We start from the raw sequence: 23,564 nt of genomic DNA on the forward strand, positions 1-23,564 counted from the left end.
TTGAAGAGCCAAGCAGTGCAAATTATTATAGTTTACAAGATAGTCTTGTATTTCAGCTAATGCCATTGATTCCAATGTAGCAAAAAGACTGTGACAGTAACAAGTTATGCTTTTTATGTACAGGCTTTCACCCCAATGTGTTTTTAAACCACATCAAATGTAGTTAAATGATGTGACTAGCACCAATAACTTTTCTTTGTGTAAGAAAGATGAAGAGGAGCCTCCCACACCAGCCACTGTACCTCTGTCCCTAGCATAAGGGGAGCAAAGGGGCATGAGCAGGCAATAGGTGTGGTGACTTGATTTGCACTGGTGCAAGTTACAGTAGCCTCCCTGCTGCTTTAACATCCATCAAGGCTGAGCAGCCAATGATCAGGGAGCTGCAGCTGGCTCCTTGCAACTGCTCCCTCCAGCATAGCTCAGATTGAGTGGAGAATCAGGGCTGATATTTTTATACCTTAGATGAAAACATTTTTTGCCGTGAAGCAAAATCTGCTCCTAAATGTCTGTGTGCCATTTTCTCTCTTTACTCTATATTAATGTCTTTGCATTAGTTCTTCAAAGCCAAAAGAGTTCAGCTCCTATTTAAGTACCTAAAAGAAGTTACTGGAATTTCAGCAATGCTCAGCCTGCTGCAGTTCCCATCCTTGTCAAAGGATCTGCTGTTTGTTGAAATTCTGGCCACTTAATAAGGTGTCTAACTGGGAGCTGTTGGGCACTTTCAGCTTCCATTGACTTCAGTGGGATTTTTGGGTGCTCAGCTCTTCTAGAAATCTGGGTGTTCTATTTTGGTATCAAAATATGGATTAAGAGCCCAACTTTAGGCACCCAGGTTTAAGCATTTCAAAATAAGTGTCAAAAATGAAATGTTTATGTTTAACCAATTTTTTTTTTAAACTACAGCAGTTCTTACCAGAGGACACAGACCATTTTTTGCAAACATTTAGGATGTTAACAGTCTGTTGTTTTACTGGTCCTTTAATTTGCACACAGAAGCAGTTCCAAGCTGACCCCTTCTCTGCTACAGAGGCTACTGCTAGGGGCCATAGCCACCCGTTGTGATTTGGGGAGGGCACTATTCACAGAATGGTCATTATGTTCCCTTGACTTAAAATCCTAGCAAAACTGGGAGGCTAGCAATGGCTTTTGGGAGACTTAGTCCCCCAGTCATTTTCCTCCTTCAATACAGCTATTGGGGATCACTGATTTAAATGAAGAAAGACACACTCTGGAGTCTCTCCGATGCTAGTTAATTTTGTTTGTGCAAAGATTTATACAGCCATTTATTATTTTTCCTTCTTTTTCCAGTCGCACACAGAAGAGAATGCAAATGGTTTCAAATACCTCATTTTTTGCCATGTTCGTTATGTACTTCATGACTGCCATTTTTGGCTATTTAACTTTCTATGGTAAGTAAGCAGTTTTTGCTGATCTAACATACCTGTCAGAAAGAATCCAGGTGAAATCAATAACATTTACCCATTGAAAAAGGAGAATCCCACTCACTTATCTTACTAGAATTTTGAAAACAATTTCCCTAAATTTTTCCATAAAGATACAAATCTCTTCTTTACCGGTGCTCTGAGTGGCTACACACAGTAGCTATATGCAGCACTTGCTAATTTAACTTCAAAAATGAAAGAGAAAGGAGCAAAGGCACAAGTTTAATGTAAACTAGTTTTATTTTGGGTAACTGGAGCTTAGCAGTGTCATATCAGTAACTTTCAGTTACTAGTTTCAATTCAGCTCAGATCAGTAATGACCTAAAGTGATTAAGTGATATCTGATTGGCTATTCAATTGCCTGTGTAAAATGAGATTGTGATCTTAGGATAGCGCTTAGTGAATAGGTGTCAAAATCATCACCACAGTAATTGGCAGCCTTATTGCTGTTCTCGGCACAGAGGCAATGGATGCGGAGACTGTACTCCCTCTGTTAGCAAGAACTGGTCCCTACCCATTCAAGTTAAATACATTGGTGATGCAGTTTAGGTCAGCTTGGAATGCTGCTGCTTGAAATACTTTCGCAGTTCTGAATACTTCAGTGTCCAAGATTTTCAACCCGCCTCCTTTCATGAACACTAATTCACTTTAAAAATACAAAAACCAAGCAAATCTTATTTTTTTTCCTTATTAAAAGGAATATGCAGAATAAATAAAAATCGGAGAACCCAGAGACCCTTACACTGGCAGGATGATTGAGAGCTAATGTTCTAAAGCAGTTTGAGTCTTGAAATTTGGTACATTTGTTCGTTACAGGCCACTAAGTCAATCAGAGGGAGATCACAGATTTGACCTGTGAGTTTTCCATAAGGGGCACCAAAAGGTCATCAGTCTTTCTTATTAGATTTCAAGTGCTCTGTCAAGCTACAGCCTTCATGTTTGTTACAGTCATTCATTATGGCAGTGGTTCTCAACCATGGGGACGCGTACCCCTGGGGGTACACAAAGGTCTTCCAGGGGGTACGTCAACTTATCTAGATATTCACCTAGTTCAGTGTTTCTTTACTTGGTGGTTGCAACCCCCAACGGGTTTGCGGGATGGGTTTAGGGGGGTCACAAGTGCAGAGCTGGCATTAGGGGATGGCAAGCACGGCAATTGCCTGGGGCCCCATACCACAGGGGCCCCCATGATACTAAGTTATAGTCTTCGGCCCTGGGCAGTGGGACTCGGGCTTCAGGTACACTGAACTATAAGTACAGTTTTTCTATTCTAATCAATGTATTTTATAATTACATGGTAAAATGAGAAAGTCAGCAATTTGTCAGTAATAGTGTGTTGTGACACTCTTGTATTTTTATGTCTGATTTTGTAAGCAAGTAGTTTTTAAGTGAGGTGAAACTTGGGGTACACAAGACAAATCAGACTCCTGAAGGGGGTACAGTAGTCTGGAAAGGTTGGTAACCAATGCATATTTGGATATTGATGGGTAGGGGAAGCAAATTTGAAATTTTACATTTCTGTCATAGACAGATGAACTTTTGGTGACCTAACAACTTACAAAAAATATATTAGTTTCTACCATGAGGCTGTCATGGTGGATATGAAGCCTCCAATTTGCAGAAAGTAAGATAATTTGAATTCACCATTTCTGTTTAATGGATTATGCCAAGAAAACTGAGGAAGGCTGCAGGTGCCAAGACTGGTGGCCACTCATTCAACAGTTGGGCTGCTGCTAGCCAGTAAGTTTTCATAGAAAACGACAAATAAAATATTAGAATTAATGATCCAGTTCTATGGTCCTGAAGAAATAGCCACAATGGGCCAGATCTTCAGCTGGTATAAATCAGTAGATCATATTGACTTCAAGAGAGCCAGGCAGATTTACACCAGCTGCGGATCTGATTCCCCAAGACGTTTGAGAAGGCGAATAAACTCCCCAAGATTCATTTCCTGGAACTTCTTTGAAATTCCCACCTCATGTAGGAGGAGTTTGGAGTCCTGTGATGGGGTGTACAAACCCCGCTCTCAGCAACACAGGGTTAATGAGCCTAGCACACTTGCAGCCCCTCTTCCTGTTCCTCCAGAACCTCTTACTGAGCATCTGGCTGCATTTTTCCTCACATTTCCTAGTCGTGGCACACCTCATCCGTGGCCCCAGAAAGTCATGAGGCCTCCTTGTTAATCTCCTCCTGGTGCTTGCCCAAGATTTCCATCCATTATACCAGGAGGAAGAAGCTGAGCAGGACTGTGCTCTGTAACTGTGGGGCCTACTTCTGATCCCTCGTATGATCATGCCTCCAGGCAGAATTCCTCTGAGCAGGGTCCACTGACTCCCTAGACACCTTTGAGGAGCAGTCGGTGTTATCTGGGGTTCTCTGTTCAGTGTCATGCTCCAGATCCCTGATTTTCAACCTATGACCTCACTCCTGCTTCTGTTTCTTTTCTTTTTTTTTTTTTCCCCATTTGTTGTCCCCAGAAATCAATTGTGGTCTGGGCTTAGTGGTTACTCTGATTAATTGAGGGGGGGGGGGCTTTTAGTTTTGGGTGGGGCTAGACCTGCCGGCCCCAGTATTACAAATAGTATAGGGTTAATGAGCTACTGTGGACTCACTTGGCTGTGCCTGGCTTCACCTGTAGGTGATATCAGAATTGGAGGGAGGAGCTTAAAAGAGAAAAACCCAGCTGAACTGGGGGGCAGACCAATCAGGACAGCAAATCTTCAGTTTTAGCTACTGGACCAAGTTCTGGCTAAAGGCTAGAACTCCTTAGCTGATACTGCCTGGAAACCCCTCCTCAAAGGAAGGGAGGACCTGTTGTGGATCCACTTATGATGGGACTAATCTTTGACACTAGTCTGTGAGCCTACTTGGGGCCCGCTGCTTTACAGAAGATGAAGAGGACTCTGACCCCACACATGGGATGTTTCATTTGCGGTTACTTCATTTGGGTTTATTGAAAACCCTGGAAGGGTTGGACTATCTGTGGCTCAGCTGAAGGATCTGAGCCTCTTAAGACCAAACTAATGCACCAAAACTCCCAGATACCACAGAACAGATATCTGGCTGAGTGCTGGGACTGGGTCCAGGGGGCGACCTGGAGCAGGAACCCTGGAGACAAGTCCACACAGGAGGCAAATCTAACCCTACAGATTGCGTGAATCTGTGAGGAAAGGAAACCCAATTCTTTTCTACTTTACCATGTGTCTGAATATTAATAGTGTGTGGATAATGCTGCATCTGCGAGAGCTCCCCTCTCCAATGTTTGCCTGCACACTATCAGTTGTAGAATTGGGGCGTGGAAGGGCAGTATTACTTTTCTTCTTGCCCATGGATCATTATTTGAGACTGACAGGAACATGAATGAATGCCTTTTTTAAATGCACTTTTTTTTTCTGTAACCCTTTCCACCATCCTTTCATAGACCAGAATAGCATGTTTATTTTGGCCCTCTCTTTTTTAAACCAACACCACTTGTCTGTTTGCTCAAGGTGTCGCGTTATTGCCATATGTACACTACAAGAGTACAGTTACAAAAAATTAGGTGTTGCTAAAGGTCACTTGCTTGGGCTGTTATTTCATGGTCATGGTATTTCATGGTCAGGCTGAGTGGGAGACCAGAGGTACAGGGGCAGCAACCTGGGCTTGTAATGGCAGAATGTGCCTCATGTGGTATAAGCCAAGTACAAGAAGAGGCTATGCCAGCCCCCTTTTAAAATTGCACCCTCAAACTGAAGAAGTTTGGGATGATTTCAGGCTTTTTCTGTATATTGATAAGTGATTCTTGCCAGAGAGGGTTTATCCTTTAGGGTCAAATCTTTCTGACAAGCAATATTTTTGCCTTTAGGAATAGACCAGATTGCACCAAATGGCAGGTATTTTAAAACTATATATCCCCAATGAGCCCCCTGCAAGGTCTTTACCCTCCTGCCTCTCCACTTCAGATTACACTGGCTGACCACTGTTCTGTGCTATCAGTTTTTTCAGGACACCTTTCAGAAACAAAGTCTGAACACCTCCAGAAAAGGGCAAATTAATATACTTTTTTTGTGCCCAGTGCATTTGCTTCCTTTGGTTACAGTTATGTGAATTTTTTAAAGGTGCGGAAACAAACAAATGAATTCTATGTTCTTCCTGTCTGCCAGCGTGCGTACACCTGGTTCATAGCATTTCTCACTGGTTAAGGGAGATAGATGCTTTTGTGGGAGGCTTTGTTAAAATACTGTCAGTACACCAGCATATGGCACTCCCAGTGACCCATATCAGCAGCATTTAGAATGGATCACTTCCTCCAGGAGGTGGTCATTGAGGTGCAGGGGCTGTGAGTGTTGCTGAGAGAAGAGGGTAAGTTCAAGGGGGAAAATGGGGATGTTGGGGTAGCCACCAGAAGTAGCTGGATGGCAGTTTGTGTGGTTGGAGAAACCCCATGTTGCATGGGGAAAGGGTTGACCTAAAACGGGGTTTGTTCTTCAAGAGAAGATGTTCTGTTTTCTCCTAGCACTCTATTTGCTATTTGGACTTTAGTGAAACCTAATAATTTAGTATAAATTCAGCAGGGACAGTGCATGTGGTTATTTTTATATAAGTTTAAGCTGCCAAAAAATCCCCAGTAGCTATGCTATGCCTCCCTGTAGTCTTCCTGCAATGGACTTTAGCTTAGAGTTAACCTTGTGCTTTCTTGACTAGGGATGCTTTTCGGAAACAGGGCCCCAAAGAGTTAATCTTGAAAAATGGAATCACTAGAGTATGGTTTAAAACCTATTTTAACTCAAGAATGTTTCATTTCCTGCCCTTTTGTTTGTTGATACATCACTTATTGTACAAGAAGGCCCTTGTTAAGTGACGGTTTCTATAAATTAATTGCTTATTTGCAGGAACACTTACGTTATTGTCTTCTCTGCAGACAATGTGCACTCAGATCTGCTTCACAACTACCAGAGTAGAGATGACATCCTTATCCTGACAGTGCGTGTGGCTGTCATTTTTGCAGTCATTCTCACAGTGCCAGTGCTGTTTTTCACTGTAAGTATCAGGCTCCTTGCAATTTGGAAACAGCTAAGATCTGTAGTAGGTGCACTCTCCCAAAGCAAGGCTGGCTTGTGTGTGGGGCCTGGTTTCTGAATCAGTGGCAGACTACAGCGAGTACTTGATCCTGCAGTCAGTCTTTCCACATATTAAACTCCCATTGGCTTCATTGGGAGTTTGGATGGGAGAATAAGAAACTATCATACAATTAAAATAAATTATTCTCTCTTGGAACTGGAAGGTGTTAAGTCGATTTAAAATGAAAATACATAAGGGCCTTGTCCTACCCTATTGATCTCAATAGGGGCAGAATCAAGGATGAAATTCATCCAAGAACAGAGGAACCACAGAAATCCCTTTCAGTCACCCTGTTGTAGTAGGGCTCTTCATGAGAGGGTGAGATGGACTGACCATGAGGGCAACCTCCACTTCCCGGTGTGTTGCAGGGATCAAGGAGCTCTATACAACATTTGAAGAATCTGACATAGAAAGGGGCATTGTGGGCAGGCTGGGGGAGGAGTCACTGAATCTGAAATTATGCAGATCAAGTGGATTCAATACCTTCCTGCCCACATGGGTGACATTATTCCAACCGATTGTGTAGGCTGAAATGGCAGCCACAGAGTGGCTGTGTTGCAGCATTGGATGTAGGTGAATCCCATTCCTTCCCTTCGCTGTTTAATTCCACACACAAAGCCGATTACATGAGCTTTCAACCTAGCAGAACTAAAAATATACATGTCAACATACTCCCCCACCTCTGTCAAGAAATATAATCTGGGGGAAAATACACTCGTACAGACACATAGAAATCCAGTTCTCAGATTTTGAATTAAATATAATCCTTATTCCAAAGGCAGTGCATTTGAGTCCTCCAGAATCACTGGGGCATCTATGCAAATCTCATTGTCATGCACAGAGTCAATAAAAATTAGTATATGGGCTTGAACGTTGTATGCTCCTCCTAATAGAGAACTCTTCCTTTTCCTACAGGTGCGTTCTTCTTTATTTGAGCTGGCTAAAAAAACAAAATATGACTTATGTCGTCATGTTGTGGTTACTCTTGTCCTCCTGGTTATTATCAACCTGTTAGTAATTTTTATCCCCTCAATGAAGGATATTTTTGGAGTTGTAGGTACAGTATTCTGGTTTTATATAATAATAATAAATAGCTGTTGGCAGATGTGAAATTCTACAATAACTAACATATTTATTTGAATGTTACAGGAGTAACTTCTGCCAATATGTTGATTTTCATTCTTCCTTCATCGCTGTATTTAAAAATCACACATCAGGATACAGAAAAATTTACTCAGAGGATTTGGGTATGTTTTTCTGTAGATCAATTTAGTGCTTTGCGTGTTACTCATTAAAATGTATTAGGTTGAGAACAGATCTAATATGGTTGTCTGAACATACGTGAACCTGCTGCTGTTACCCTTGTCCTCCCTCCCTCTGTCACAGTCCTGTGCAGTGTTTTGTCTTAAATTAGATTGTAAGACCTTTGGTGTGGGGACTCTTACCTTCTTATGTGTTTGTACAGCACCTAGCACATTGAGGCCTTGATCTGATTGGGGCCTCAAATCTAATTGGGGGCCTTCCGGAAGTACCACAGTTTAAATAGTAATAATCCCTAGCAAGGTTCTGAGTCCCTTGAAGTTTGGTAACAAAGGAACTGCCCCCATAGCCACAACTTATTTTCCACAGCAACATATTACCTGAAAGAGCCTGCAGTGTGTCATGTTTGCAGCGCTTTACATTTGTTTTAAGGGATCACAGTCAAATTTTGGGTGCCCCCTGCAAAAGGAGCCAGCTCTTCACCGTTCGTAAGCATACAGGACTATGACAACTTGATCTCAGCAGGGCTTTACAAGTTTTTACTGAATGTCAAGGGAGGTTTGCAGTTCAGAAGATGTCACAATCCTTCCCATACTGAGATTAGAATAAAAAACTTCTTTGGTAAAGGTCAAGGATCCTGTTAATTTCCCAGCTGTGAATAGAGTCATGTAAGATTCTGAATAGTCCCTGTGGTTTGCTGAGTGCACTCAGTGCACTACCAAACCAGCCCTTCTGTTATCATGCCTTTGGTTTTGTTCATATTACAGTAGTGATTTGGATTAATTTTATTTAATTCCTCCATAATCAAGAACTTCATTTGGGCCAGGCTCGTGATTCCATAGTTATTTCTCTGCACTGGCATGCAAAAATCTTACGTAACGTATGTGGGTTAATTCATTAGCTCCATAAGATGACAATGGCTGAAATACTGTGCAAGTAAACCCTCATGGGATGACTCAGTGCATGTGCTTTATTTCATTCTGCCATGAGCCCTTTAGCTAGTTAAAGAGCAGAGGTGATAGGTACCAAAGGAGAACCCATTCAGTCCTCTTCAGATAGTCACTGAAATGAGCACTTAAGGCAGAGGTTGTGAACGGAGGATAGAGGAAAATTTCATTCTCCGTGCTTAACAAGGAATTCAGAGCTTTGTTTTCATTTGTAATTTTGAAACCCAGTATCAATTTGTAAGTCTCTGTAAGGAAAAAAGTTACCTTAGTTGAAAGACTCCTTTCCTTTTTTCTTTCAGGCTTCTCTTTTCATGGCATTGGGAATATTGTTTTCCCTCGTGAGCATTCCTTTGGTCATCTATGACTGGGTGCACTCAGGAGACAATGCTGAAGGCAACTGAAGTCAACATCATGCTGAAAAGGATACATCCCTGTTTGCTACTCATCAGAATCACAACCATTCTGTTTTGTTATCTATCCCATCCCATCTATCTATCCTGTTATGAGTTTACTCAAATCAAATCCAAATAATTAAATACTGATATAGATGGTATTTTCTTGCAGAAAATGCCCATTTTCCCCAACAGCAGTATCAGTTTCTCCAATTCCATTGAGTTATCAAATCAATGTTAAGGTTGTGTTGACTGTCTGCAAGGGTTTACATGGCTTTGCCACTTGGTTGCAATCATAATTAATTTTTACTCTTCTGGTCATGAATTAGATTGTTCTAGTACTGGTCTTAAAACTTCCGAACCCTAATATTTAGTCCTTTGGAGCAAGCACTGTATTTGTTTTTGTTTTACAAATCCAGATTCTAGAATAGTTTCCACAAATGATGTTCTCTTCTCACCATCTCTTTTTTTTTAAACCAAAACTCTACTCTTAAATTGCATACATTTGATCTGGCTTTTCATTACTATTTTGTAAACCCTTTCCCCTCATTTAGTAAGTGTAGCATTCTGGAGTGTTTACATGAAGGGCACCATGAAAGCATCAGTTGGTATTAGATAAGAGTATGTCCTACACTTTGTGCTGCTCTTCGTTTTAAAAAAAAAAAAAGGTTATGGGAGCAGCCAGCCCCAATGGTTGAGCTGATAGCACATCAAACCACCATGCAGAGAGACATACTCAACCATGAGTGACCTTAGACCAAGAGGAATATTAAATAGCACTAACGCTTTTGAAACTGACCAGTAATAGACTCCGTATAGAGCACTGAACATTTGAAACCAACCAGGAGAAGGCAGAGCTGATTTCGGTGTGAAAGGAAAGGTTCAGAAATATGCATTTTCTTCCATATAAACCAATATTTACTAAATACATCTACGCTTTTCAAGAAAAAATGAAAAATTCCAGTTATATCGAAAACCACCACCTTTAGTCATACTTAATGCCTTTTCCATCCTAGGATAGTTTTGCATATACCTAAGGCTGACCTTGTAAAGAAGTTAACTTACTCTTTTAGGGTCAGCCCTCCTCCGATTGAAGTCAGTATGAGTTTTGACTCCAGTGGGAACAGGATCAGGCCCTTATGCAAAACTGGATTCTTAATTGGAATCAAGCCAGATTTTTATTTTTAACACCTCTTTAAATAGAACACTTTTTTATATTTAAAAAGCCTATTTCTGTTTCTTCAGGATCAAACAAAAATAGCTGTAAATTATTTGCAGAGGCACTCTAACTTTGCATTTATATTGTGGCATATTGTCAATTTGGAGAATGGCTCAGGTTAGAGATTCAAGTACTAAGCAGGTGATCTTTATCATCAAATACTGAATCATTTTTAGTACTAATGTACTGCCAGGGGGACACATTTGTTCATGTTGTATTGTTCTTGATGTGTGAATTAGAGAGAGTCTGAATTCTGCTGTCAAAATGCGTGCTAGGGATCGGAACCTTTGGCACACGGCCCGCCAGGGTAATCCCCTTGGCAGGCCGGGCTGGTTTGTTTACCTGCCGCATCCACAGGTTCGGCCAATTGCAGCTCCCACTGGCCGTGGTTTGTCGCTCCAGGCTAATGGGGGCGGCGGGAAGCAGCGTGGGCCGAGGGATGTGCCGGCTGCCACTTCCCACAGTCTCCTGGTGGGCTGCCTGCCAAAGGTTGCTGATCCCTGTCCTAGTGTAAGCAGAGTCTGAATGAGCTCTCCCCTGACATCTAGTGGTGAGCTGTGGAAAAAGACATCAGAAGCTGATCTTGTTTGCATGGACACACCCACCCTGTCTAGGTGCTCAGCATGATGGGATTGCTTGCCCAAATGATCACTTGTGGTTGGTGTTGGATCCCCAGTCTCCTTGTTTTGGGGCAAGAGTAATAAAGGGTTGTTATCCTTGTTGTGTGAACAGAGGGCAGCAGAACTGCACCTGGCATTCCCCGATGGAGGGACTCACCCTCAACTGAACAGCACTTGCTAGGCAGGGGACATTGGTTCCAAAGCCCAATGACTTGAGAGAGGATGGGTCCTGTTTAAGGGTCTTAGACACTGTTTGACCCTCCCTCCCTCCCTCTCTCCATGGTATAATAAAAGAGCTAATTTAGATTCAATTGAGAGTCTTGTTACATGCTGCAGAGCTGAAATCACTGATACCTAGGTCTAAGTATTAGATCTACTTTAGGACAGCGTCTCTGTTGTAAGACACTGCCCAGTGTGCACCAGCAGTGTGGCTCCCCAACTAACAGTTGAAGTCACTGAGAGACATCTTGGCGAGTGGCCATCAGGGTGGCTGATGGAGAGGGCTAGAGCAGAGCCCCACAGAGAGGCGCGGCAATTGACTGTTGGGGTAACAAGCAAGTGTCTGAGCAGCAAAGTGTGTAAGGTTCCTCCTTACACCACACCCCCCACTTCCACACAGCATGGGAGCTGAACTCTGCGAATGAACCGCTGAACTCTGGGGCTGCACTGGCCAAGAACAGCAACTGTGAGTGGGGTACAGAGAAGGGACGGGCACGTTAAAGGGACTTGGGTTTCTGGATTAAGAACCTGAGGTGAAAAGGACACTGCCCAACTTACTTAGGCGTGGGTCTTTTGCTCATGGTTTGTGTTTATGAACTCTAGTTGCAGTGTTTTCCCAAATTAATTCTGAGTTCCCTCCTTTTATTAAAAAGTTTTTACTGCACTCAGACTTTGTGCTTGCAAGAGGGGAAGTATTGCCTCTTAGAGGCACCCAGGGGGGTTGTGTGTAATTGTCCTAGGTCACTGGGTGGGGGCTCGAGCCAGTTTTGTGTTGTATTGTTGCAAAGGAACCACTAGATACTGAACCTGGCCCTTGCTGCTGCTGGCTCCACCTGGCAGAAGGGTTACACTAGCAATGGAACTAATGGCTAACAGGAGTCCAGGTGCACATTCAGGGGTTGAACGATGCCCTTCATAAGTTCAAGTGTACCTGCCAATTTGTGAGGACTCTCATTTTCAGTGGCAGATTCATTTTACACACACACACTCTATAACTAAGGAAAAAGACTAGGATTAGCAATTGTATGTATGGATATTATGTGTCACTATAGCTTTTTCTTTTTACAGACCTGATAGTTCAAGATATTGAACTTCCTGTGAGCTGTTGAATTGCCTTCACTCCTATTGCCTTGGCCTTACATTGCTTGAAGTCACTGGGAGTTGAGGTCACTTAGCAACTTGGCAGGAGGTGCTCAGGACCTGTAAGGTTCTAGCCCTATGGGCTAGTCTACACTACACAGTTAGGTCAACATAAGGCAGCTTATGTCGACCTAATTATGTCAGTGTACACGCTACAGCTTTGACCCGCCGATATAAGTGCCGTACTACGCTGACATAATAACTCCACCTCCACGAGAGGCATAAGGCTTATGTCGGTGTAGTTAGTGCAATGCAGTGTTTGTGTAGACACTGCATCTCTTACATTAGCTTTCTTGTCAATTTCACAATAGGAGCCCTGCTGAGAGTCAGGGTGAGAAGCCCAAGCAGCCCTGCGCCAGCTGCCAGCAGGAGGAGGGGTGAGAAGCCCCGGGTGGCTTCCCCTGGCTCCCTGTGGAGAACGTGGGGGCAAAAAGCTTTGTCCCGCTCCCAGTGAGGACTGGGGAGCAAAGAGGGGGACAGCCTGCTGGGAGCCTGTGGGGCAGCTGGGCTCCAGGCAGGGAGCTGCCAGAGGAGCTCAGAGAGCAGGCTCTCAGCTCCCCACACTGCCCCTCTTAGGTCAGCAGAAGTGCTCCTCATGAGGATGTGCACCACCAACCCAAAGAGGGTAGTGTGGATCTGCACTACCACATTAAATTACTATGGTGGCTGTAAATTGACCTAATATAGGTCGACTTTGGTTTGTAGTGTAGACACCCTAAAAGACTAACTTTAACCTGTGAAAATTTCATAGGTGACTGTGTTATCCTACAAGTACTCTGAGGTTGTCCTCCTTCTCATTCCCTTTTCGTTCTCTCTTCTACTTCTGACAGCATAGATTACTGAGTTGATGGGACTGTGACAGAGGAGATATTGAGGGGGACTTTCAAAGTCACAAATGAATTAGGTGCCCAACTCCCATTGATATTCAATGGGAGTTGGGCACTCTCCCTCTTTACTTCTTCCTCACCTGCTTTGTCCCCTTCTTCAACTTGCATACTGCAGTCTTATTGGATAAAATAAAATGAATTAGCAGGATTTATGCACTGAGTGCAATTTCCCTTAGGCATAGGACCATCATCATTTCTGTCCTGAAAGGGTGCAAGATGAGTTCAGTCCTTAAACAGGCTGTGTGCTGGCCCTGTACACAGGGTGGGGGGGAGGATTTCACTCAGACTGATTTACTGGCATCATATATATATATATATAGCTATTTATGCAAAGGAATAATATGTATGTTGATGTCTGTAGTACAGACTGTGAAATAATATGCTTTTTTATTTTCTCATCAGGTTTATACATTCTTAACAGAATGCAATAGACCCTGCTGTAACTGTCAGAATCACTGTATGAGGTTATCTGTAAAATGTGCTGCTTTTATTCAGTTTGTTTGGAATAGTGAACTTGTAGCTAACAAAAGTATGAGTCCCACATTTTAGCTAGGCTTTTAAGAGCACTGTAAAATGCTATAGGAGTTCCTCTGTTAAATAAGTAGGATCCAGAGTACTGTATCTACTTAGTAGGTGGCAGCATGCTTTCCTGTTCTAGAGAGCTTGTCACTATTGTGGACACTGCAAATTCATAGACTGGTCGTGAACCTAGTTAAACTATTCTGTTATAGTTATTGGAAAGTGGTGGGAGAAGGAGGTGGGGGGGAGTAGTTCCAAGCAGGAGTTCCTAATAAGGTTTTAGGAATAGATCATGAGCTAGTGTTATGTTGACTGACACCAGCTACAGATCTGGCCTATAAAATTCTTTACTTTTGGCTTTTGATCTTGACTAGCATTTCATTTACAGTGATCTGTCGAGAGAAATGAAGAAGTTCTCTCTCCTCCTGCCTGTTTATAAACCTAAATAAATAAATTACTATAATTTTGGACCTAGAATCTTGGAAGTAACATTGTTTTGGGATGAAGTGTACAGATGGGCCTGCACAAGACCTGTGTGCCACATAAGCCCTAATTTGAGGATGTAAGTGGGATCTTAGTGGTGCACAGCCCTTGTATTGGCCCCTTGCAGAAGGGTAATTCCTACCCTTCAGGATATCCATCCACTCCAGAAGGTTGATTTTGTGAGCTTAATAAGGATGTGTGTGTGTTCGGTTTTGACCAGGCACACATCTAAATGAAACTTTGAAAACATGTTTGGGGACAGCATGGGATTCGTCTGTACGTCTGCCTCACGACACAAAACACCATACGTATTTATGGTGCTGTACGAATAATTAATTATATATAACGGTATCTATAGCCCATCCTAAATCAGCAAAAACTAATTGCTTTAATCTTATATTAAGACTAAAGAGCATCTTGGCAAAAAGCCTTCTGATTTTGAATGACCCCAATCCAGTTCCACAATCCTAGCACTGGTATCCTTAGGACCAACCCACACAGTATGTATTCTATTCCATCAACAATACCAATAAATGGCTCTTATTTCCTGCTACCAAGAAGCTCACACAAAAGTTCCCAAGAGCACTTTGCATCAGGAAAACCTTTTTCCTATAACATATACAAAGAATGTTTTATTTGTATAAAAAAAAAAGGCTTTCTGTTACAAACTGTGAAAATGGTAGCAAATTAATAAATACAGGGGGGAAATGGTCTGAACATTCACATACTGTGCATATGTTTGTTTCTAAAGAAGAATCTATGCAGTTGTGTGGTATTGTATGAAATGTTTCATTTTTATGTATCTATATTGTAAATAAATAGGATGCTGTATATTTTTGCTATTGTTTATCCCCTATGAAATAGATGTGTTAGTCACTGCGTATTAACAAAAATAGGTGTTTGTGTCCGAATTTGAACAGAAACATGAATACTTTAGCTTCTCACGTAGTAAAATGTACATCCCCTCCCCTCTACCCTTTATCATTGTTGCCTCAGTAAACTTTAAACCTAAAACTATAATTATATTGATGAATGTAGCAAGAAAATGGCTGCATTTTTTCCAATATAGTCCAATGAATTTGCTAGAATTCAGTTCTAATGCCTGTATTCGTATTTTCTCAATAGCAAATTATTCAAACAATGCTCACGATGGGTGAAATTAGTCCCTGTGCAAAGGGCCTACACAATGCCTAGTCACCTCCTAGGTTCTTGATAGGGATCAAGTGGAACTAATATCTTGAACAGGCCTTGTGAAGGTTGCTACACCAGGTGAATTTCACTCACTGAAATAATCATGCTTTAGAAACAGGTGCTAGAGACAAAGTGATCAAGTATATTCCATGCCATGTTAACTCTGTACAATATAGTATTCAGTATTTATGAAAAATAGAAGTTGAGAAACGGGTCTAAAAATAAATATTTATTTTCCAAGCTTGCTTTGTAGCCTAGGATAAGGACAGGTCTTGAAGTAATATTTGTTTTAAACATGAGCACAAATTTGAATGAAAATGTATTAGTCACTTTTACAGAGCTTTTCAAACTGCTGCATGTTTACAGTGTTTCAGCCAAGACACAGACTGTAAAAGGTATTTTTTCATAAGGCTTGAACTTCAGATTGTTTATACTAAATCCATTTCCTAGAGTCCCTATGTAAGTTAAGGTTCACCCAGCTGCAGTACAAACACTACAGTGTGATGTACACTTGATACCAGGTAATTTCCAAGGGAGTGTTCAAATGAGTCATGACTCATGGGTGATACTTTGCTCCTGCTAACGTCACTATACTTTGTGCTGTTCATATTAAACATAAGCAAATAGATTGTTTCCCAGTTTGTGTGTAAATAAATAAAAAATAATAAGTTCTATAATCTGTTACCAATATAGTTTTTAAACATTAAAAATGTGATCTAAAAGAACGAGAATGTTACATTCATTCTTTCAAGGGGACAAATATTTATTTGTTACAATCTGTTAAACAGCATGAGCTAGCAACTCTTACTGATGTTGAGTAGTACTTATGCAAATAATCCCATTGAACTCAAGGCTTGCAGCCCTAGGTACCCAGTTGTACTAGACTCTCAGGGAATTGATAAGTGGGATTGGATAACATTTTCAAAGTCAGCTGAATCCCACTGACCTCCAATGACACCTAGGTGCTTTGAAAAAATTCTTTTTCACCTTTAAGTCACTAATATAACTATAGCTCTGGTCACAGTGAACAGTGCTTGTGGAATGAATTGGTGGCTACAATCCCACCCTCAGGCTAAAATCTTCTCCCTGAATAACTCAACTGAATGAAAGGGAACTATGTGGGGAGGTTTAAAATAAAAAGGAATCTTTTCCTAGCACCCATCCATCCACCTCAGGAGGGAGGGAAAAGGACCAGAGGAGCCATGCATTAAAAAGTTCCTTGACCAACCTCTGCCCTGTCTCCAAGCCCTCTCCGTGCACAGTAGCCCAGTGAGCCCTCATGGAGCAGGATCCCATGCAACATATATGCCTCTATTCAGCCTCTGCTAACCTATCCCCCCTTGTTTTGCAGAAATGCACCATGTCCACTTCCAGAGGGCATTCCAAATTACCATCTTTGCTCCATACATTATTGGGTAGGGGAGTGTGAATTGGTGAAACTGAAAATTTAAACAGAGGAGACATTTTCTCTGCATCTCTCTCCCACCCCTTTTCTTTCCTCATTTGGAGAAACCAGGGCAGGAACATATTCACTCTTGCTCCTCAGGTTGTAGCATAGAATCATAGAATATCAGGGTTGGAAGGGACCTCAGGAGGTCATCTAGTCCAACCCCCTGCTCAAAGCAGGACCGATCCCCAATTAAATCATCCCAGCCAGGGCTTTGTCAAGCCTGACCTTAAAAACTTCTAAGGAAGGAGATTCCACCACCTCCCTAGGTAACGCATTCCAGTGTTTCACCACCCTCCTAGTGAAAAAGTTTTTCCTAATATCCAACCTAAATCTCCCCCACTGCAACTTGAGACCATTACTCCTTGTTCTGTCATCTGCTACCACTGAGAACAGTCTAGAGCCATCCTCTTTGGAACCGCCTTTCAGGTAGTTGAAAGCAGCTATCAAATCCCCCCTCATTCTTCTCTTCCGTAGACTAAACATCCCCAGTTCCCTCAGCCTCTCCTCATAACTCACGTGTTCCAGTCCCCTAATCATTTTTGTTGCCCTCTGCTGGATGCTTTCCAATTTTTCCACATCCATCTTGTAGTGTGGGGCCCAAAACTGGACACAGTACTCCAGATGAGGCCTCACCAGTGTCGAATAGAGGGGAACGATCACGTCCCTCGATCTGCTGGCAATGCCCCTACTTATACATCCCAAAATGCCATTGACCTTCTTGGCAACAAGGGCACACTGTTGACTCATATCCAGCTTCTCGTCCACTGTAACCCCTAGGTCCTTTTCTGCAGAAGTCCTGCCGAGCCATTCGGTCCCTAGTCTGTAGTGGTGCATGGGATTCTTCCGTCCTAAGTGCAGCACTCCACTGGTCCTTGTTGAACCTCATCAGATTTCTTTTGGCCCAATCCTCTAATTTGTCTAGGTCCCTCTGTATCCTATCCCTACCCTCCAGCGTATCTACCTCTCCTCCCAGTTTAGTGTCATCTGCAAACTTGCTGAGGGTGCAATCTACACCATCCTCCAGATCATTTATGAAGATATTGAACAAAACCAGCCCCAGGACCGACCCTTGGGGCACTCCACTTGATACCGGCTGCCAACTAGACATGGAGCCATTGATCACTACCCGTTGAGCCCGACAATCTAGCCAGCTTTGTTATGACCACTGCAAGAGGCACTGGAGATTGGGAGCAATAAGGAGGAGTGACAAGCACTTCCAAGCACGGCTCCATGATACAGGATTTTGACTCCTTGTTGTCCTATAACCTGTCCTCTCCCGCATTGCCATGCAGTGGAGCAGCATCAGTTGTGCTGCATAATTCAAAGCTGCCAGCAGTCCCCACTTGGACCATGGGATTTGTGCTAGAGTGCTTTGTGGCAAAAGCAGATGCCATTGAAGGGTGTGTATCATGGGCTACAGAATTGTTAAATAGAAGCTTTTAGTCTGGCATTCATCACAAGCATTAAAATCAAACACCAAGTCTTTCTGTTTCAACTTAGAGAAAATACAGTTTAATAAAGCAGTTCATATTAAATTTGTAAATGCCATAGCTTTGGCTAGAAACAGAAGTCTTCTTATTGGTTTAATAGTCCTTGGCTTTGCCAAGGTATTTGCTCATCAGGGTTTATTGCTTAAAAAATAGGGGGGTTACCAGAATGCTCAGGAAAAGGAGTTGCTCGAGTTAGATTTAGATAATATGGCAACAAAATGAATTGGAAGAGGCAGGAGTAAGAGATGCTCCTGAGGAAGGCCACTGTGCAATCCAGTCCACTGAGCAAGGTAGCTTTATAGGCTTGACTTGGTTCCTTATTGATCAAAGTCCACTTCAGAACTTCACTGAACTGATTCTCCAAGACCTGCAGGCTATTGGCCCAGCTACTAAAAAGATCACCCCTTCTTCCACAACTATGACGACATCTTCACTCCATTAGAAAATAAAACTTGAAAGTCTCATATTGCAGAAACAGAATATTCCTAGATTATATAGCCCCAAGAACATCCTCAATCCTGGATTATGCCCTGCCACTTTTCTCTGCTCAACCCCATATCCCAAGCCTGGTAGGAAAATGCTAACTCTACCTGTCTATCGGTCTCCAACTCTCTCTCAACTCTTCATTTAGGAGTGTGTTCCCCTAGCATCCATCATCCATCTCAGACAGTGACTTGCTGGTGCACGTTAACTTCAGCCTGGTGAGTTAGTCATGGCCTGGTCATGACTAGAGCAGCACCTGGTCAGGCATGTGGACAGGTTTTGTGCCTTTCTGAAAAAATCTAGCTTGAGGGCTCCAGGTTGCACTTGCCCCTACCCATCTGATCCCCTCTCTCACATGTAGGGGACTTGTGTTCAGCTAACAGACCCTTTTTGAAAATGTGTCCCAAATGTGTCCGTGCAATTTTGCCAGCATGTTTTGCTACATGCACCCACTAAAGCTTTAGAAAATTTTGGCCATGGTACTAAGGCTTGGTACTAGCTTTATTGGTAGAGGGATACAGAGAATAGTACCAATGGTGTGGTCTGGCATGAAGGATCCACTGGGACTCATTGGCCATGACCTGTACAACTCATTAGTGGTTTTGCCACTGATGAATAATGCATCCAGCTCAAATTCATGCTGAAAGAACCTTTATAGCACACCATTCTGTATTCCCTATGTAACATGCATAGAATGTTTCCAGGCTCTTAGGAATACTGCAGCCAATTGTGCATTTTATGGGTGCCTCTTACAAATGCCAAAGAAACAGCAAAATCTTCAGATAAAATCTCCCACAAGCTTGTCAGTTTTGCTGCAGGAACCGACACTGAACTGCAGCAAAGTTAATGAGGCCTCCCTTCCCTCCCCTCCACCCTTCCTGACAGAAAACAACTTTATAGTTTGTAGCACCATAGAAATGGCCATCAAGCAAATCATCACCTGTGAGACAACATTCCAAAGAGGTGACAGAAGGTACTGCCAGGCAAGGAGGCTAGCATGAGAGCTCAACTAAGCTGTAGTGGGGAAGGTATGAGCAGATAGAACTCAAACTGAAATGGGTTTTAATACAGTTCAAGAGGAGCACCTTGAAGTAAATACAATGTAATTCCAAGCCAGAATGGAACTGTGTGAACACTCCACTCAGAATCATAGCAGGAGCAATTTTTAACCATTCAAGGAATTGGTGACTGCATCTGGATAAGACATAAGGAAATAACTTCATATAATCTCTGAAGACCCATACCCTGGACACGCCATATTTTCTGTGAACAGTTCTCTGCATGCACTGATTATTGGGGGCAGCTTCCACATGGTCTAGTCCAGTAAGTTTGCATCTTTTTCTTGGGTGCCTGACAGTCAGTGGAAGTTTTGCTTGTGTAAGCAATGCAGAACCAAGCTCTAAAGCTGTACATAATATTGAAAAAATAAATTACAAGCTTTGGCCAAGGTTTTCAGAAGTGACCAGTGATTTTGGCTGCCTCGGTGTTTGGGTTCCTGACTTGAAACACTCAGTGAGATTCGATTTTCAGAAAGAGCCTCTGAAAAATCAGACTCCCTATGAGTGCCTCGAGTTAGCCACCCAAAACACTGAGGCAGCCAAAGTCACAGGTTGCTTTTGAAAATCTTGGCCTGTTTTCCTAGCTCATTAAATATTTTACAAGCCTGTGAATTGTATAGAAAGTGACATGTAAGGTGTGACGAGCATGAACTAAATTGTTCCCCGTGTTCATCCCCACTGAAGTCACATGTTTAACCGCATAAAGTCAATGGGACTGTACAGATGTACCTGGAGGAGAATACATCCCCACATCTGCAGGTCTTTCAGAAGTTTACAGCTTCTTTGTAAGTAAATCTCTAATTAAATAGAATTGCTCTGGCTACTTCTTAACTCTGCTTGTCTGCACTAAACATGATGGACTCAGCCCTCTCCCCTGTTCAACTGGCTTTGAGCAGGTGGGTTTTATAGTGGCTGGAGGCGGGGGCAGGTGGACACAAGTCATTAGGATGCAGTAGTCTTTGTAGTTGCTGTCTGCCTGCCCTCTTCTAGTGGGGGAAAGGAGGCAGGGTTGTGCCAGCAGGATCAGAATAGTCATCTCCACTCCAAGCTGCTCCGATCACAGCGCCATGACGCACAGGATGTGGATTCCTTATAGCTCTCTACAACCTGCCCTTCTCTCCATCCCCATGCAGTGGAACAGCCCCATTTGTGCTGTAGGTGGAGCCTTCTGCAATCCTCACTTGGGCCACAGGATTTGTGCTAATAGAAGCCAGATTTAAAATACTCTGTGCCCCAGGGTTGGTAGCAGTTATTCTTCCAATATTGAGATGTTAGTAAAAGATTGCAATAGCCTTTGTGGGCCTGACACTCTATCTCAGCGTTTCCGCTCTTGTTTCTATAGAAACAAATCTCACTTTTGTTCACTATTAGCAAGGACACAAAGCTACCAAAGGCAGTGACTGACAAAACCCAATACCGCTATACGGTGTCAATACATTACTGTCTTGCGGGTCATGTGCTCCCCCTCCTAATGAAAATCAGCAGTTTCATGACCCTTGCTGAGCACCCTTGCTGAGAGGGGATGAGGGCATGTTAGAATGACCACTATACAGCACACTGGGAATCTGAACATATGCAACTGATGCTATTTAAATAGCACATGAAAGTTTGGTAACAGTAAATGAATAGAAGTGTATTTTGTGTATACTCATCTAAAGGATCCTTAGCTCACTCTTGCCATTCTGGTTATGTCTGATACAATGGTAGCTGAAGAAAAACTTAAGTACAACTCTTTGCAGAACCACATGCTGCTCTCAGTTACACTGATGTCACAGAATAACTCCAAGGAAGCCTTTTGTATGTATGTCTATATCCCTTATTTTCCCATGAATGATTAGTAGAATGACCACACACAGGAAATCTCCATTCTTCTTTGAGCGATTGCTCATGTGTATTCCACGCTGTTTGGGGAAAACCCATCTCAACAATCGCTGCAAGATTTGCAAGTCATTTAAGCCTCGGACCAAGAGAGAAAAGGACATTAGGCTCCAGGCTATCCTGATGGAGTCGGCGCTAACCCCGGCTCTGGTGTGCCACTCTGAGTCGGCACTGGGCACCGTAGTGGCGGTGCGTGGTGACCCTTGGGCGCCATCAACTAGTTCGCACCGCTCCCCGTCCCTGTGTTGCACCAAGGCAGCTAGGAAGAGGCCTTCTTCGCTGCGGCACCAGAGTAAACCTGGGACAGAAGCTAGACCCATGTCGGGCAGTCCTTGATCTCCACCGGCCTCTAGGCCTCCAAATCAATTCGAGTGTAGTAGCCCGGCCCATTCGGAGCAGGCCTCCCCGGATGTCTGGATGCCTTCCACACTGGAGGCTCTGCAAGCGGCCCGGGAGGTTATATCCAGGCCGGTACTAGGAGCACCGCCAATGTCGGCCCTGCGCTCCAGAGGCAAGCCTCAGCTGGGATCTCTGCAGTCGCCTCCAGCTCAGTATTGGTCTCAGTCGAGGGAACGTTCCCAATGCTGTTTGCCGCCCAGCAACCGTTCAGAGCAAAGTCCACATGGATCGCCCTCAACCCCCACCAAGCTTTCTGGTTGGGTTCCGTCCCATCAGGATTCTTGGCACCACTCCGCCTTGAGGAGCGACCTCCAGCGGGACTGAGGCAGACAATGCCAAAGGTCCTCGCCTAGGAGGGGCTATCGCAGCTGGTCACAGCACAGGCGTTGACATCATTGACATTTGTCGTCCTGCTCCAGGGCCCCATCTTGGCACTGCCTCCGCAGACCCGGGCCTCTATCGCCGGTGTCTCACCGTCGCAGGTCCACCCGCTGGAGCAGATTGTGGTGCAGCTGTTACCAATGGTACTGGTCCTCCACATCAGGTTCGCAGTCGGCACCGCCACTCCTCCCAGTCCAGGACAGCAGCAGGTCATATGTCAGCCCAGCCTCCCTTCGTAGTTATCCATCGAGGGCCAGGCCAGTCAGGCCGATCAGCCGGCTCCACCTATGCTGCAGCAGGAGCGGTGGCACTGGGCCCCGTGGCCAGCCCAATGGTACCAGTGGGCACCGTGGCCCCCGATGCAGCTGGGGCTCGCTCGGTGGCTGGAGCCTCAGAAGGGCCATTGGCCTCTGTCTCTCCAGACCCCGAGGAAGGAGTCGGTGGGACGTACATCTTCGGCACCATGCCCAGAGACTGACCAGGTGGTGGACCCTCCGGTGCCGGTGGACACACAAAGTACCGCACTGGCCTCCTCGCTCTCCCAGGATGAGGCGATTACGGCCCCTCCTCCCTCTGTCCCACAGGAGGACTTTAGGGGCCACCCTTTTTAAGAGTTCTTGGTGGGATGAAGCCTCCACCTCCAAGCAGAGAAGATAGAGGAGCCCTCCGACTCCCCATTTAACATGCTGTCCTCCTTGGCACCGGGCAGGGTGGCCTTGCCTCTCCACGAAGGGGTGGTGAACATTTCAAATGCACTGTGGCAAACCCCAGCCTCTTTGGCCCCCATCTCTAAGAGAGCAGAATGCAAGTATTTTGTACCTTCCAACAGGCATGAATACTTATACACCCACCCTGCTCCTAACTCCTGGTGGTTGAGTAGGTCAACCACAGTGAACGGCAGGGCCAACCAGCTCTTACCCCGAAAAATAAAGATTCAAGGAGGCTGGACTCATTTGGAAGGAAAATGTATTTGTCCTCAAGCTTCCAATTATGGGTGGCGAACCAC

At 43.8% G+C, this 23,564-nt stretch overlaps 1 protein-coding gene across 2 annotated transcripts in view; it reads left to right on the forward strand.

Moving 5' to 3' along the window:
• SLC38A1 (solute carrier family 38 member 1) overlaps positions 1 to 16,144 on the forward strand; it is a 68,579-nt gene extending 52,435 nt beyond the window's left edge. The window contains exons 12-16 of one of the 2 annotated variants that reach the window (XM_073327992.2): positions 1,309 to 1,409; positions 6,343 to 6,461; positions 7,458 to 7,599; positions 7,692 to 7,789; positions 9,049 to 16,144. In XM_073327992.2, the coding sequence (XP_073184093.1) occupies positions 1,309 to 1,409; positions 6,343 to 6,461; positions 7,458 to 7,599; positions 7,692 to 7,789; positions 9,049 to 9,150 (562 nt within the window). In that variant the 3' untranslated portion in view covers positions 9,151 to 16,144. Of the gene's footprint in view, positions 1 to 1,308; positions 1,410 to 6,342; positions 6,462 to 7,457; positions 7,600 to 7,691; positions 7,790 to 9,048 lie in introns of those variants that run through there. The other variant, XM_073327993.1, reaches the window with a different exon arrangement.
• Positions 16,145 to 23,564: the final 7,420 nt, after the last annotated feature.

This window comes from Lepidochelys kempii, chromosome 1 (genome assembly GCF_965140285.1).
Source record: "Lepidochelys kempii isolate rLepKem1 chromosome 1, rLepKem1.hap1, whole genome shotgun sequence".
Lineage (NCBI taxonomy): Eukaryota > Metazoa > Chordata > Testudines > Cheloniidae > Lepidochelys > Lepidochelys kempii.